At 41.5% G+C, this 17,870-nt stretch overlaps 1 protein-coding gene across 1 annotated transcript; it reads right to left on the bottom strand.

Annotated features, from left to right (window-relative positions):
- Positions 1-133: 133 nt before the first annotated feature.
- Positions 134-17,285, bottom strand: LOC120442028 (gastrula zinc finger protein XlCGF8.2DB-like). Its single transcript, XM_039617737.1, has 3 exons — positions 17,224-17,285; positions 15,875-15,977; positions 134-1,356 (listed from the first exon to the last, which is right to left on the bottom strand). The coding sequence occupies exons 2-3, from the start codon at positions 15,890-15,892 to the stop codon at positions 349-351; spliced, it is 1,026 nt and encodes a 341-aa protein (XP_039473671.1). The 5' UTR covers positions 15,893-15,977; positions 17,224-17,285; the 3' UTR covers positions 134-348.
- Positions 17,286-17,870: the final 585 nt, after the last annotated feature.

Below are 17,870 nucleotides of genomic sequence, written 5' to 3'. Positions count from 1 at the left end.
TTTCAGATAAAAACACAATCACTTTTTAATTGTAACATCAAATCAGACTAAATGTTTATTTTTTTAGATTGATAAATATAAAAAAACATATTTGTTAACTTTAAGAGTAAAGAGCGAAACTATCTGTATTTCTTAATTGTAAATGGCACCAAATTGTATTCAAAATTGAGCCACACTTATGGAGGTCGCCAAATTCTTTTCCTGGTGTTTTGGTTGATATCTCTTGATTTTCCCATGTCAAAGTGTCTGTGTGGTTGCGCTCAGTAACCATTTCTGCATTAACCAGCAGGGTTGACCTAAACCCAAAAGACCCTGAAAACAGAAGAGAATCTTTCTGTCTCTTCAGATTCACTGTGATGGGAGTGATTTCAGCCCTGAGTGATCACGCTGATGTTTGAACAGAGCAGAAAATGAAGTGAATGTTTTGGCACATTGGTAACAGTGAAACAGTTTATTAGTAACGTGGGATCGTTTGTGTTTGGAGTATGAACTGAGATTCCTGAAGCTCTTGTCACACTGGTCACAGCTGTAGTTTCCTTCCATGTGTGTACGTTCATGATTGTTACGACTACTTGAACATGAGAAACTTTTGTCACAGTGTCTGCACTTGTATGGTTTCTCTCCTGTGTGGACTCGTTTGTGTGTTTTAAGGCTACCGGCACTGATGAAGGATGCCCCACACTGATCACAGAGGTGCTTTTTGACCCCACTGTGAATGAGTTCATGCTGTTTTAATCCACTTGATGTGGTGAAGCTTCTCCCACATTCTTTGCAGTAGTTCAGTTTGTCTCCAGCGTGTTTATGTTGATGTGTTTTTAGGGCCATTTGCTGAGTGAAATTTTTTCCACAAAGGTCACATTTATGAGGTTGTTCCTTAGTGTGGGTAAGCATGTGACGTTTTAGTTGTGTGTCTGTAGTACAGCGTTTTCCACACTGTTCACAGCAGTACACATCATGTCCGGTGTGAATGCGTAGGTGTATATTTCGGCTCCCTATCCGGCTGAAAGTTTTTCCACAAATGTCACAGCTGTATGCCTTAATTCCAGAGTGGGTAACTAGATGCCTCTTTAAGTGGTTACTGTGAGTAAAAGCTCTGCCACACTGATCACAGCTGTACGCTTTAACTCCACTGTGGATGAGTTGGTGTGATTTTAGGGAACGCTTCCAGGAAAAAGTCTTTCCACACAAGTCACAGCTGAACGGTTTCTCTCCAGTGTGGATGACCTGATGACGTTTTAGTTTAGACTTAGCAGGAAAACCCTTCCCACACTCGTCACAGGTGTATTTGTTCTCTCTCTTTCTTCTGTGAGGTTTGTCGGCCTCCTGAGAGCGCTGACTTCTTGCTCCATGTTTGTCCTGCAGTGACAGAGATACAAACAGAGGCAGTGAGTGAAATGCAGTCGTGGAACAAACTCAACCTTCAAACTCCCTCCATTAACACTAGTTTTAAACCTGAAGGTGGAGTGTGGCACCAAACACCTTACAGGTCTCTTATCCCCACCTGCTGGTAGTTCTAGCACATTACATCCAACCTGGTGTTAAAAATAATTCATGACTGTTTAAACACTCTTAAATCATGCCCATCCCTCCTACCTGTACACAAATATTAATGCTAACGTGCTAACACACTCATAATTGTAAACAAATGTTTACAGGTCTATGCTTTTTTATATTTCCCGTTCCTGATATTAGTTTGTTCAATGATAACAGATCCATTGTAATAGTTAACAGGTTCTTAGTCATTCAGGTCATCGTACTCTAAGGAGCTTGGAAGGCAAACTTGTTCAAGCTTGCTTGAAGACATTTCACCTCTCATCCCAGAATCTTCTTCAGTTCTAGGGTAAATTGGGGGAGAGTCCCAGATTTTAAAATTAATGGGAGTGTCCCCCAAAAGGGTCATGGATCCCCTATTGATCCTCTACCTAATCACACCAGCCATGGTGTAAAAACAGGTGTGGGTCACAGTCAGCCAAGGTTTCAGGTAAACCTATTATGAAACTTAACCCCACCCTATCATGTGATTTCCTGAGGTAAAAAAGGCCCAGGATGTGAGTGGGTGTTAAGGTGTCTGTGAAGGGATCTCAAAACCTGCTCCTCCCATACAAGGTCTTAAATAATCAGGCCCCATCTTATCTTAAAGACCTTGTAGTACCATATCACCCTATTAGAGCACTTCGCTCTGCAGGCTTACTTGCTGTCCCTAGAGTATCTAAAAGTAGAATGGGAGGGAGAGCCTTCAGTTTTCAGGCCCCTCTTCTGTGGAACCAGCTTCCAGTTTGGATTCGGGAGACAGACACTATCTCTACTTTCAAGATTAGGCTTAAAACTTTCCTTTTTGCTAAAGCATATAGTTAGGGCTGAACCAGGTGACCCTGAATCCTCCCTTAGTTATGCTGCAATAGACGTAGGCTGCCGGGGATTCCCATGATGCATTGAGTTTTTCCTTTCCAGTCACCTTTCTCACTCACTATGTGTTAATAGACCTCTCTGCATTGAATCATATCTGTTATTAATATCTGTCTCTCTTCCACAGCATGTCTTTATCCTGTTTTCCTTCTTTCACCCCAACCGGTCGCAGCAGATGGCCCCGCCCCTCCCTGAGCCTGGTTCTGCCGGAGGTTTCTTCCTGTTAAAAGGGAGTTTTTCCTTCCCACTGTCGCCAAAGTGCTTGCTCATAGGGGGTCATGTGATTGTTGGGTTTTTCTCTGTATCTATGAAGCGCCTTGAGGTGACTTTTGTTGTGATTTGGTGCTATATAAATAAAATTGAATTGAATTGAAAACTGGATTATAGATGGCAGACAGTTGGTGTGGTAACCCACCATCTCTGAGTCCCAGTAATCTTTTTTTGCCAGTCCAGTTTGGCACCGTAACAATCAGAATTATTGTCTGAAGGTAGAGGTGGGCGATATAAGATTTTTTCATATCACGATATGTTTTTTTCATTTCAGGCGATAACGATATATATCACGATATAAGCCAAATAACTATATTTGTAAGATTTAAATGTGCCGTTGCTCACAAGTAAAATGTGAAATAATTAGCAGCTTGTTTTAATTAAAATATTTATTTCCCATAATAAGTTCAACAGGGTAGATGTACTTAAGGAACATGAGACTTCAGTTTCAGATAAATAAAGGCAAATATTGCAAACTACACAAAAGGCAGCCGCTAAAGCGTTTAAGTTTCAAAATAGAACAAACAAAACAGACTACTAAATTGTCAATTCCACTTAGAAACAAAATTTTAATTCTAAAAATAAATCTTAGGTCGTTTTACAGAAGAACAGACAAAATTGACTAACTTTTGTCAATATCAAATAAACTGAGAACTAAAAGGAAATTCTCAATCTCTCCTTGTTGTATAGCTTAGCTTTTCAAACAGTTTTAACAGTTACTTTAGGCTACGTTCACACTGCAGGCGAAAGCGCATCAAATCCGATTTTTTCACCCCTATGCGACCTGTATCCGATCTTGGTATGACAGTGTGAACAGCACAAATCCGATATTTTCAAATCCGATCTGGGTCACTTTCGTATGTGGTACTGAATCCGATACGTATCCGATGTTTTAGAAAGCGACTGCTGTTTGAACGGTCATGTCGCATTAAATCCGTCTTTTACGTCACTGACACAAGACAGACGCCAATTATCAGCGCCGGAGAAGCGCCCGATAGGACATCGCGAACGATTTCCTACCATCCGGTGAAACTGTTAGGAAGACAACGTTGGAGAAATGTGAACATTTTATTTTTACTGTATTTTCTGCAGATTCTGACAGAAATCTGCAACTATCCTTTGAAGCACCGCTCCTCTAAAACACCAATAAGGATCATTATTAGGTTATCTACATTATTATGTAAATAACAAAATAACTTAAAGCAAAAATCTGGAAACATAAAGTCCGAAGTCTTTATATTAAGGGCCATCAGTCAAACAATATTGTTTGCCCTGGGTCTACACAGAGCAAGTTGTGTGTGACATCTTCTTTTGCGCATGCGGGCCACTTTGAGCGTTCACACTGGAGAGCGTTTGATGTCGCATTTTATGTGTAGTGTGAACAAGCAGACAAAAAAAATCGGATTTGATCAAAAAATTGGAATTGAGCATTAAGACCTGCAGTGTGAACGTAGCCTTAGTCTGACAAAAGCCGAATGACGAATTAGCGCTTTCAGTCAGAGACTGAGCATGCACCGCTTTATTGTATTTCCAGACTTGCTTTCAGCACAATTTACAGTGCGCGCTACTCTGTTTTTTGTCAGACTTGAAATAGCCGAAATACCTTCACACTACGGAACTTCTGTGGCCCTTCCGTTCGACAAGCTCTCCAGCATTGGAACCATCATCGGTTTTTTCTTCGGTAACCTTCGCTCACGCTCTCGGTTGATTTTTCTCTAGTCGGCAAACTCATTTCCTTCATTACCCGGGCTGCACGGCTGCAAAAACAAATACACATGTGCGCCTTGGCGCTTGTGCTGTACGTAACAAGTCACGTGACGTGACTCTGCGGCTGTGATTGGTTTGGCTCTGCACTACTTAATTTGGATTGGCTGTTCTTTTTTTCTATTTTTTTTTTAAGAGGACAAGAGAGATGAGGCCTATCGCAATAGTTTAATTTTTCTATCGAGGAAAAGTTATTTCGCAATACATATCGTTATCGTTTTATCGCCCAGCTCTATCTGAAGGCCAAAGAAAATTTTCGGAAGGGGCACGACCGAGCAGCCACCAGGAGTGAGCCAGTACACAGCTGAGCGCCTAGACCACCACACCTGGGGGGCCAAGGTGTGGTGGTCCCGTCATCCCATCTGACATTTGGCAAACAAAAAACATCTTTATCACACCCCTCCAGGGTGCTCTTAATCCCTTGATTAATGGGAGGGTCCGTAAGCTAATAAATCAATCACTTTCCAAAAACTTTTCCAAAAATAAAATTAATTATGAATTTACATAACAAAACTAGGTCAGCATATTCTTACAACTTTAAAGAACAAACAAAAATGAATACAAATTGCGTTTTATAAACATTCAACAAAATGGCCACAACATGTGCTGTTCAAAGTTGCATCAGTTAGCTTTGGATAAAAACAGGTGGTAAAAATGTTCTTCAAGGAGCTACTTTTACATTTTCTGATTACATTTCAGAACCTGTACTTTTTCACTTTAGCTTGAGTAAAGAAGTTAAATCAGTACTGAAACTTTTTTTTTAACACTTACTTAAGTATAGAGTAAATGTACTTTTGCCTCCTCTGATAGTTTCTATAATATTATTTATATCAGTGATGGCCAAATGAAGCTTTCTGAAACACTGAAGCTTGTATTGAAAAAGGTTCATTACTCAAAGCTTTTCAACACAGTCCTCTTTGGTGACATCTGCTGGCCACAAATATGAAGAACAGCTTGAATCTACAAATTATAATAAAGAGCTTCATTATGTGTGCCTATGCCAAGAGGCACACATATTACTATTCCTCGGATTTATTATTCTTATTATTATTTTCCTTTTTCCGCCTGAAATTTTGCAGCGTATCTCGACCCGCAGTTTTGAGACAAGCTTCATATATGTTACCTCATTTTGTGCGGCTGGAGCAGGAATGGTGTGCTATGACTTTTGGTGTTTATAACTATTATAGTTTTTTAAATATTAATATTTTAGTGAAAATTTTCCCGCGCTTCTCTGCCAAAGAGTTTTGAAAATAGGGTTACATATGTTAGATCATTTTGTGCGGCTGGAGCTGGACTAGTATGGTATACACTTTTGGTGTTTATAACTTTTATAGTTTTTGAAATATTTAGATTTTAGTGCAAATTTAGGCCAATTTCCATAGAAACAGACTTTATTTGTGGTGTGTTGGCTCTCTCTAGTGGTATACCGGGAGTAGTACGGCTGAAAATCTGTATGCTTGTTACAAAACTCCATATCCCATAATTCATAGCACCCTCTGCCGAGTTAAACAATGGCGGCCACCACTTCGTTTTATATGTCTTTTATTAGTGTTTCTAGGTCACAAAATCAACTTTTAAGATATTTTCAGGCGAGAATGTAGGTGTGTAAACTTCAAATATCTGCTTGTTTTATCATATTAGCGACAGTGCTCTGACGACCTCGGTCCTGCCTGACAGCTAGCCGGCTACCTAGCTAGCTGCCGCACTTGGCTGCAAATGCACAGCAAGGGACTCTCTCTCTCTTTCACCTCCCGGTCTCTCGCAAATGCTCGCACAGAATCGGAGTTACAGCTGGATGTGGAAAAAATAACTGAGTTGTTTGGTGGTGCTATAATGCGGAGCTACAACAGTGGGCAGCTATCCACCGTGTATGACAGAAAGGACATGCCATGACCACCGATCGACCGGTGTTTGCTAACACGGAGGTCAATCGTGGATCAGGGAAAGCGAAGGCAGGAGCGTGAGGTGAACTGAATTTCAGGTAAGAAGTTATGACCTGCACTCTATTTGGATCAGATATAAACCGAGTTTAGGTGTAGTTTATTTAGCAGCAGTTCTCTTATGTGTTGCTGATAGCCGGGCTAGCTAGCTAGCGCCGCTAGCATAGTTAGCTAGTGCCGCTAGCGACCCTTCGTGAAAAAAGCACCCAGGCTTGGCTTATATTGAGGCGGGTGAAACTCGTGTCAGCACCCGGTCGCCGCCTACAGTATGTGTTTTAGCTGGACTTATTTTTCGTTTATATGGGCTGATGATGCTGGAAACCGAAGGCAGGAGCGTGAGGTGAACTGAATTTCAGGTAAGAAGTTATGAACTGCACTCTATTTGGGTCAGATATAAACCGAGTTTAGGTGTAATTTATTTTCGTTGACCTTTACAATCGTATCGCCACGGGAGTTTATATACAGCTGTGTGCGCACTAAGTTACTGACGTTGGACTTTATTTTATTCATTAGGGTTAGTTCATAGAGTTGCCGTGCCGCACAAACGGAATCGTCCCCACATTCAGAGAAAACATTATGATTTATTCTGTCGTTACGAAGCCTCCCCTGTCATTCTCTCGCGTGTTGAAACGTCAATCATGAAACTGATCAATGATCGGCTGTTCGCTCTTATTTATCGCGCTAAACAACAGCAGCACGTTTAAGCTTGATCAGCTGTTGTTAGAATTCTTTTGATTTTAATTTCTAGTATCAGCTGATGTTTGCTGGAGCATGAAGATGAAATCAGGAGATGTCCTTACTGAATCATCAGAGCTGAACTGGTGATGGAGAAACAGGTTTACACTTTAGGTGACATGAATGAGTTGAAGGGAAGTTATGAGTTGTTTTTGTGTAGCTGACAGCTGGTAACTGTGCAGGGCGGATCTAGCAAAGCTTTTGCGGGGGGCAGCTAGGGCATTAACAGAGAAAGGTGGACACAAAGATATACTTTTCTTTCTTACTCTCATATAAAATATTTAGCTTTTATTAAATAGTTATCTGAATCTCACAACCAAAGTTTGTATAATAATACACAAGATTGGCTGTAGACCATTGTTCATAATTCAGAACACTGTGTAAAAATAACAAAAAAAAAAGTGAATGCATGTGTGAAAAGTGGTCCATAATGTAATGCTTCAAAGCGTGTTCATGCAAACATTGTCGGGTCTGCCGTGGTACAATGGGACTTCTGCTCATGAACCTGTGTGCACAGCATCTGCAAATCGGCGCTGTACAAAGTAACTTCATCTTTACACAAAACTGTAAGCTGTCATCTGTGAAGCGTGAGCGGTGTTTGTTTTTACCATAGTTCATGGTGGAGAATGGCTGCTCTTCTGAGTTTTGCTCTCTGTAGCCGTATGAATGGCAACTACAGTGATTAGCAGCGGCATAGGCACACATAAAATTTCTTCTGAAATTTTCACTTTCTAGTTATTATTATTATTATTTTCCTTTTTCCGCCTGAAATTTTGCAGTGTATCTCGACCCGCAGTTTTGAGACAAGCTTCACATATGTTACCTCATTTTGTGCGGCTGGATCTGGAATGGTGTGCTATGACTTTTGGTGTTTATGAATATTATAGTTTTTTAAATATTAATATTTTAGTGAAAATTTTCCCACGCTCCTCTGCCAAACAGTTTTGACAATAGGGGTACATATGTTACATCATTTTGTGCGGCTGGAGCTGGGCTAGTATTGTGTGACTTTTGGTGTTTATAACTTTTATAGTTTTTGAAATATTTAGATTTTAGTGCAAATTTAGGCCAATTTCTAGGCTCCTGAGAAAGATTCTGCTTTTGGCACCATAGAAACAGACTTCATTTGTGGTGTGTTGGCTCTCTCTAGTGGTATACCGGGTAGTACGGCCTAAAGGGTGCCATGCTTGGTGAAAACTACATATCCCACAATTCATAGCATGCCTCTACCGAGTCAAACAATGGCGGACACCACTTCGTTTTATATGTCTTTTATTATTTTCAGGCGAGAATGTAGGTGTGTAAACTTCAAATATCTGCTCGTTTTATCAAGACATCCCATATTAGCGACAATTCTCTTAAGTGTTGCTGATAGTCGGTTAGTTAGCTAGCGCCGCTAGCTTAGCTAGCTAGCGCCTTCGTGAAAAACCACCCAGGCTTGGCTGATAGTGAGGTGGCTAAAATTTGTTTAATCGCCCGATCGCCGGGCAAGGGTCTGTGTCTTAGCTGGACTTATTTTTCGCTTTATATGGGCCGATGATGCTGGTCGATGTGGAAAAAATAACTGAGTTGTTTGGTGGTGGAGCTACAACAGAGGGCAGCTATCCACCGTGTGTGACAGAAAGGACATGCCGCGAACGAGACATACAAGGCGGTGAGGCTACCGCGGATCGACCGCTGTTTGCTAACGCGGAGGTCAATCGTGGATGAGGAAAAGCGAAGGCAGGAGCGTGAGGTGAACTGAATTTCAGGTAAGTTATTATGACCTGCACTCTATTTGGGTCAGATATAAACCGAGTTTAGGTGTAGTTTATTTAGCAACAGTTCTCTTCACGTGTTGCTGATAGCTGGCTGGCTAGCTAGCTAGCGCCGCTAGCTTAGCGCCGCTAGCTTAGCGCTGCTAGCGAACCCTTCGTGAAAAACCACCCAGGCTTGGCTGATAGTGAGGTGGCTAAAATTTGTTTAATCGCCCGATCGCCGGGCAAGGGTCTGTGTCTTAGCTGGACTTATTTTTCGCTTATATGGGCCGATGATGCTTGTCGATGTGGAAAAATAACTGAGTTGTTTGGTGGTGGAGCTACAACAGAGGGCAGCTATCCACCGTGTGTGTGACAGAAAGGACATGCCGCGAACGAGACATACAAGGCGGTGAGGCTACCGCCGATCGACCGTGTTTTGCTAACGCGAGGTCAATCGTGGATCAGGGAAAGCGAAGGCAGGAGCGTGAGGTGAACTGAATTTCAGGTAAGAAGTTATGACCTGCACTCTATTTGGGTCAGATATAAACCGAGTTTAGGTGTAGTTTATTTTCGCTGTGCTGACTTTTTCAATCACTTACAATAACTCGTACTGCGTGCTAGCTAGCACTACGGAGTTTGTATACAGCTGTGTGCGAGCTAAGTTACCGATGTTACCGATGTTGAACTTTATGACAGCCTCCCCTGTCATTCTCTCGCCTGTTGAAACTTCAGTCATGAAACTGATCAATGATCGGCTTTTCTCTCTTGTTTGTTTATCGCGCTAAACAACAGCAGCACGTTTAAGCTTGATCAGCTGTTGTTAGAATTCATTTGCTTTTAATTTCTAGTATCAGCTGATGTTTGCTGGAGCATGAAGATGAAATCAGGAGATGTCCTTACTGAATCATCAGAGCTGAACTGGTGATGGAGAAACAGGTTTACACTTTAGGTGACATGAATGAGTTGAAGGAAGTTATGAGTTGTTTCTGAGAGACAAAGACCAAGCTCCTTTTTTGTGTAGCTGACAGCTGGTAACTGTGCAGGGGCGGATCTAGCAAAGCTTTTGGGGGGAGCTAGGGCATTAACAGAGAAAGGTGGACACAAAGATATACTTTTCTTTCTTACTCTCATATAAAATATTTAGCTTTTATTAAATAGTTATCTGAATCTCACAACCAAAGTTTGTATAATAATACACAGGATTGGCTGTAGACCATTGTTCATAATTCAGAACACTGTGTAAAAATAACAAAAACAAAAAGTGAATGCATGTGTGAAAAGTGGTCTATAATGTAATGCTTCAAAGTGTGTTCATGCAAACATTGTCGGGTCTGCCGTGGTACAATGGGACTTCTGCTCATGAACCTGTGTGCACAGCGCCTGCAAATCGGCGCTGTACAAAGTAACTTCATCTTTACACAAAACTGTAAGCTGTCATCTGTGAAACGTGAGCGGTGTTTGTTTTACCATAGTTCATGGTGGAGAATGGCTGCTCTTCTGAGTTTTGCTCTCTGTAGCCGTATGAATGGCAAACTACAGTGATTAGCAGCGGCATAGGCACACATAAAATTTCTTCTGAAATTTTCGCTTTCTAGTTATGTGTGCCTATGCCAAGAGGCACACATATTACTATTCCTCGGATTTATTATTCTTATTATTATTATTATTTTCCTTTTTCCGCCTGAAATTTTGCAGTGTATCTCGACCCGCAGTTTTGAGACAAGCTTCATATATGTTACCTCATTTTGTGCGGCTGGATCTGGAATGGTGTGCTATGACTTTTGGTGTTTATGAATTTTATAGTTTTTAAATATTAATATTTTAGTGAAAATTTTCCCGCGCTCCTCTGCCAAACAGCTTTGACAATAGGGTTACATATGTTACATCATTTTGTGCGGCTGAAGCTGGACTAGTATGGTCTGACTTTTGGTGTTTATAACTTTTATAGTTTTTGAAATATTTAGATTTTAGTGCAAATTTGGGCCAATTCATCTTTTGGCGCCAAATAAACAGACTTCATTTGTGGTGTGTTGGCTCTCTCTAGTGGTATGCCGGGAGTGGTACAGCCTGTCTACCCTTATTTGGATTACCGTAATGATGACAATTTCAGCGGTGCGCACAGCGTCGCTGCTTTCAGGAGCCATTGGAATTTTTAAGGTTGCGCAAATCATTCAAAAGTTACGGTAATGCTTGGTGGAAAACTCAATATCCCACAATTCATAGCACGCCTCTACAGAGTGAACAATGGCGGCCACCACTTCGTTTTATATGCCTTTTATTCGTGTTTCTAGGTCACAAAATAAGCTTTTAAGATATTTTCAGGCGAGAATGTAGGTGTGTAAACTTCAAATATCTGCTTGTTTTATCAAGACATCCCATATTTAGCGACAGTGCTCTGACGACGTCGGTCCTGCCTGACAGCTAGCCGGCTACCTAGCTAGCTGCCGCGCCTGGCTGCAAATGGATAGCGAGGGGACTCTCTCTCTCGCTAGCTAGCTAGCACGACGGGAGTTTATATACAGCTGTGTGCGCTAAGTTACTGACGTTGGACTTTATTTTATTCATAATGGTTAGTTCGTAGAGTTGCCGTACAAACGGAATCGTGCCACATTCACAGAAAATATTACGATTTATTCTGTCGTTACGAAGCCTCCCTGTCATTCTCTGCCTGTTGCAACTTCAATCATGAAACTGATCAATGATCGGCTTTTCGCTCTTGTTTGTTTATCGCCTAAACAACAGCTGCACGTTTAAGCTTGATCAGCTGTTGTTAGAATTCATTTGCTTCTAATTTCTAGTATCAGCTGATGTCGATGTGGAAAAATAACTGAGTTGTTTGGTGGTGGAGCTACAACAGAGGGCAGCTATCCACCGGTGTGTGACAGAAAGGACATGCCGCGAACGAGACATAAAAGGCGGTGAGGCTACCGCCGATCGACCGGTGTTTGCTAACGCGAGGTCAATCGTGGATCAGGGAAAGCGAAGGCAGGAGCGTGAGGTGAACTGAATTTCAGGTAAGAAGTTATGACCTGCACTCTATTTGGGTCAGATATAAACCGAGTTTAGGTGTAGTTTATTTAGCAGCAGTTCTCTTATGTGTTGCTGATAGTCGGCTTAGCTAGCTAGCGCCGCTAGCATAGTTAGCTAGCGCCGCTAGCAACCCTTGGTGAAAAAGCACCCAGGCTTGGCTTATATTGAGGCGGGTGAAACTCGTGTCAGCACCGGTCGCTCTCTATTTGGGTCAGATATAAACCGAGTTTAGGTGTAGTTTATTTAGCAGCAGTTCTCTTATGTGTTGCTGATAGTCGGCTAGCTAGCTAGCGCCGCTAGCATAGTTAGCTCGCCGCCGCTAGCAACCCTTCGTGAAAAAGCACCCAGGCTTGGCTTATATTGAGGCGGTGAAACTCGTGTCAGCACCGGTCGCTCTCTATTTGGGTCAGATATAAACCGAGTTTAGGTGTAATTTATTTTCGTTGACCTTTACAATCGTAATGCCACGGGAGTTTATATACAGCTGTGTGCGCACTAAGTTACTGACGTTGGACTTTATTTTATTCATTAGGGTTAGTTCATAGAGTTGCCGTGCTGTACAAACGGAATCGTCCCCACATTCAGAGAAAACATTATGATTTATTCTGTCGTTACGAAGCCTCCCCTGTCATTCTCTCGCGTGTTGAAACGTCAATCATGAAACTGATCAATGATCGGCTGTTCGCTCTTATTTATCGCGCTAAACAACAGCAGCACGTTTAAGCTTGATCAGCTGTTGTTAGAATTCTTTTGATTTTAATTTCTAGTATCAGCTGATGTTTGCTGGAGCATGAAGATGAAATCAGGAGATGTCCTTACTGAATCATCAGAGCTGAACTGGTGATGGAGAAACAGGTTTACACTTTAGGTGACATGAATGAGTTGAAGGAAGTTATGAGTTGTTTCTGAGAGACAAAGACCAAGCTCCTTTTTGTGTAGCTGACAGCTGGTAACTGTGCAGGGGCGGATCTAGCAAAGCTTTTAGGGGTGGGCATTAACAGAGAAAGGTGGACACAAAGATATACTTTTCTTTCTTACTCTCATATAAAATATTTAGCTTTTATTAAATAGTTATCTGAATCTCACAACCAAAGTTTGTATAATAATACACAGGATTGGCTGTAGACCAGGGGTGGGCAATTCAGGCCCGAGGGCGGTGTCCCTGCAGGTTTTAGATGTGTCCTTGAACCAACACAGCTGATTTAAATGGCTAAATTAGCTCCTCAACATGTCCTGTTCTCCAAAGGCCTGATAACGAACTAATCATGTGATTCAGGTGTGTTGACCCAAGGTGAGATCTAAAACCTGCAGGACACCGGCCCTCGGGGCCTGGAATTGCCCACCCCTGCTGTAGACCATTGTTCATAATTCAGAACACTGTGTAAAAATAACAAAAAACAAAAAGTGAATGCATGTGTGAAAAGTGGTCTATAATGTAATGCTTCAAAGTGTGTTCATGCAAACATTGTCGGGTCTGCCGTGGTACAATGGGACTTCTGCTCATGAACCTGTGTGCACAGCGTCTGCAAATCGGCGCTGTACAAAGTAACTTCATCTTTACACAAAACTGTAAGCTGTCATCTGTGAAGCGTGAGCGGTGTTTGTTTTTACCATAGTTCATGGTGGAGAATGGCTGCTCTTCTGAGTTTTGCTCTCTGTAGCCGTATGAATGGCAAACTACAGTGATTAGCAGCGGCATAGGCACACATAAAATTTCTTCTGAAATTTTCGCTTTCTAGTTATAATTGCCCACTCTACAGAGCTCAGCTGACAGCTTCTGTTTAATATCATGAGCCAGTTCTGTCACATGCTTGCTTTGCTTGTGACTTAATGATGTTTGTAAACATAATTAAAAAAACAAAACACATAATATATAATAATATAAAACACAATCATATAACATGTTGGGAGTATGAGAGTATTAGATGTGACTAAATATTTAGTGAAACTGTGATAGCCTCTTTCTCAATATGCATACTCGTGATTCGTCATCAGTTGGAGAGGAAGTACGGTTCCAAAACACAAATGCTGCAATGGCGGAGGAGTGTGGCTAAAAACTTTTAATTATTACTCTTTCTGGGTCATAAAATAAACTTATACGTTTTCTTTAGGTGAGAAGACATCACATATTTCCAAAAGTGCTCAGATGTTTTCGAACACGTCTGTTACCCACCAGCTCGATAGCAGACGAGGATCATTTGAGCCCGGCGAGAACAGCGGACTCCCACAAACCATTTTCAAACCCCAGGTTAAACATAATATATGAGTGTCTTAGATTTATTTCATTGTTTTATTTGTTCCTGAGTAAATCGGTTTGGCTGAGATTAAAGTTAAGCCTCATAACTAGGGATGGGTACCGGTTTCCGGTGCCGTAATGGCACCGGTTCTGACATAAACGGTAGTAACCAGACCGAAAAGCAGCGCACATTTCGGTGCTTTATTTCGGTGCTTTTTTTTTCTTGAGCTGTCATACACTTTGGATTCTAGCCAATCATTTTACGTTTCCGAGGATAGTAGGCGGGCCCAGGTACGTACCTTCTTTTAGAGCAGAGCTACAGATTAAAAATGCCCAAGGCGAAGCGGTCAAAAGTCTGGCTGTACTTCACAGCAAAAGATGCAAACTCAGCAGCCTGCAACAAGTGCTTTAAGCCCCACACCCCCGGTACCGCGAGCAAAAAGGAGGAGATCACGTTTAATCGGTTATAACACGGGGTGAGAAATATAAGTCCAGACATGTGTGGTATCCACAGAAACCTCTGAATCTCAGCGAAAATGTCATATAAACCATTTCTACAACCACCAAACTCAACGAAAACAAGCCATGATTAAACGAGCAGTTATGTAAATGCGCACAAGTCCGCTAAACAAACATGGCGAACCAGTAATTCTCCAGACTTCATGTAACCGGCTAAAGAAAAGCTGGTTATCTTCTAGAGCTATCACCAATTCCAAACACCAAGTTTCACCACACTCTGACCAAAATTCACTGAATGAGCCGCAAAAGAAGACCACAAAAACACACAGCGGCGCAAATGCGCTAAGACAGAAATTGGCTTACCATCCAGATTTCCTCCGTTATTTTCGCCAGTAGCCATGTGATTATCAGCAGTTACCATGCCTACCTAGCCGCATCAGAGTCGTTTTCCGTCAACAACCTCCATTTTAGACCCACCTATAGACACGTGACTGGACAGACGTCACATGCAGTAAATTTGGGCCCACGTGGGTTTTGGCATTGCAACGTCTGATTGGTTGACGTAACGTGAACGTGGCATCGTTACTGTGACTCTATTGGCTCAAACAATTAAAAAGAGGTGTCAATCATGCAAATTGACCAAAAGAAACCAAAGTTACAGCCCCTCAGAGTTTAAAGGGCCAGAGGCCAATTAAGCGCTCCATGGCAGAAAAGGCCCATTACCATGTAAATGTATGGTTAATTCTTCAAAAACGCATTAAAAAAAAAAAAAAAGCATTTTTAGGCATGTTAATAAAATTAATTAATGACTGCTCTTAAATACCTAAAAAAATTAACTGGCGTGGTGTCCAATTGTGTGCAAGAATTGGACATTTTTGTACCATGTCTGGATATTCATGTATTGACAGCGCTGTAATTTTTCACTGTTTCACTTTAAAAACATAAATCTTTGCACAGATGATGTTTATATGTTGTTACGGCTCTTATCATTTTGCAGAAAAAAAGAGACTGCTAAAAATAAAAACATGAGAGGTTTTTGGACGAAGTTTGTGTTCTCCATTCTTTAAGCACCGGTTCGAGCACTGTTTAAGCACCGGCACCGTTTCAAAAGTACCGATTTGGCACCGGTATCGGATAAAACCTAAACGATACCCATCCCTACTCATAACATATTATAGCACAGTTAAATAATAGGGGACGGCAGTAAAAACTCAGTAAAAAACTAATCAAGTACGCTGGTGTTCCAATTGTACAAATCATACTTGAGATTTGAGAAAGGGCCATAGATTCCTCACCTTCTGTGTTGAGCTCATTGTTTCCTTTGTAGTGACTCAGCTGAGTCCAGATGGCCGAAAATGTTCCTCTGCTGCTCCGTCAGACTCTTCTCCTGCTGATCAGCTGGGACACAAAACAGATCTTTGTTAGGCTCCACACTGCACTGAAGAGTCAAAGTGTCTCATATGTTCATCTGACAACACAAAGTACAAATTTCACTCTGATTGCTTGTAGAAATCTTGTGAGACGTGTTGTGCTGCAAAGTGAGGGAACTCTCTCACTCACTTATACTTCAGGAGGAACTTTGTGACATTGGCTCTAATATTCTAAGCAGCCCTTTACTATGACAGGGCCAGAAAGTCATGTTTGAAGGTTTGGGAGAAGGACCATGTTAAAGGTGGATTGGGGTTTATACACTTTGTTATGATACAGGTAAGGCTGTAAGAGCCTGTCCCGAATTCAAAATGTTGAGCAGTAGAACAAACCAACAGAGGCCCAGAAGAGTGCAGTCAAACAATGATTTTTATTAAACACACGCGCGGGAAGATGTCTGCTGCAACACATAAGCGTCGATCTTCACCCAAAAATACACTTCAGACTGCTTTTAATTCATCAGGGTTCTGCCCCTTCATGCGTTAACAAGAATATGACATGCATCAGTTACAGTAAATGGTCAATTAAAAAGCTAAAAACAGACAAAGTTCCTTTTTCTATCACATTCTCCATACATGCAAATTGGTTTCAAGGCCAGATGGTCTGAACGATCACAAGTGGGAAAACTGTAGATAAAATAAAATAAAACCCACCATTCAATCCACAACATGATTAAAAACATTTTTCTCCAAAATCACCAAGAGCTGCACATTAACCAGCACAATATATTTTTATTCTCTGTGCTTTCAAATATGAACACTGTTTACTTTCATCTGTTTCATTAGTTTTTGTTAACATCTTCCTGTGCATCACTTTACAGCAGCCAGACTCATTAAAATGAGACTTTGTAGGAGTTCACTTCCTCTCATGTGTTCATCCACAGCAGCTGACTAAAGACTAAATTATATTTTTTATGTTCTTGACATATCTGTTAATTCAGTCGAAGTTGGTCTCTATTTTGAAATCAGGTGTCCGCGTACCTTACCGTAATACTTAGAATACAAAGGAAACACAAAACATGGTGGAGGCTGGGTTGACACCAGTAGCATGTTGAGCTAATGATTAGTTGGTGTTTTTCTCCAAACACTCTCTCACTCTTCTCTCAACGTGTTGACAATAAACTGTGAACAGACACCGAGGAGAGCAACAGAAGACCTCATTCAGGAGCTAAACTCAACATGAACTGAACTCACAGTAAAGTTAGCTCGGTGCTTACCTTTAGATGAGCCCACAAACCGAGAGAAACTCCGTGATGAAGCTGGAACTCTTTCCAAACACAGGAAACAGATCAGGGAGCAGAGACCCACGTGGTTCACGCTGATCTCAGCTACGATCCAGGAGACAAGGGTGGGCAGATCGATGCAGATATCGATCCAAACGTTGGTTTAGTTTGTTTTATCATCCAAATTCACGATTTTACTCGCTTAGGATGAAACGGTAGCTCCGTCTGCGTAAACTGTGTCCAGCCTATGATCCCGGAACAGACTTCTTCTTCTTTGTATTGTTTATTGGCGGTTGTCAAACAACAAAATGGTGCATTACCGCCACTAACTGGTGTGGAGTGGAACGTCGACACCCAAATCCTCCCCAAATGTATACTCCCCCCCCCCCCCCCACCACCACCACACACACACACACACACACACACAAAACACATTAAGGATTATACATTAACTGTTTTCGGAACCATACTGAATTTCACCAGAGAAACACACACACACACACACACACACACACACACACACACACACACACACACACACACACCTGTTCTTTTGCTCGTTTCCCCTCCTCTTCTTTTCTATTTTTTCTAAACTGAGCACCTGATGGCTTTGAACTTTTCTTGTCCATCTTACATTGGTT

Source organism: Oreochromis aureus, linkage group 9 (genome assembly GCF_013358895.1).
Source record: "Oreochromis aureus strain Israel breed Guangdong linkage group 9, ZZ_aureus, whole genome shotgun sequence".
NCBI lineage: Eukaryota > Metazoa > Chordata > Actinopteri > Cichliformes > Cichlidae > Oreochromis > Oreochromis aureus.
Note: the sequence above shows the minus strand (reverse complement) of the source record. Positions and strands in the feature narration are given on the sequence as shown.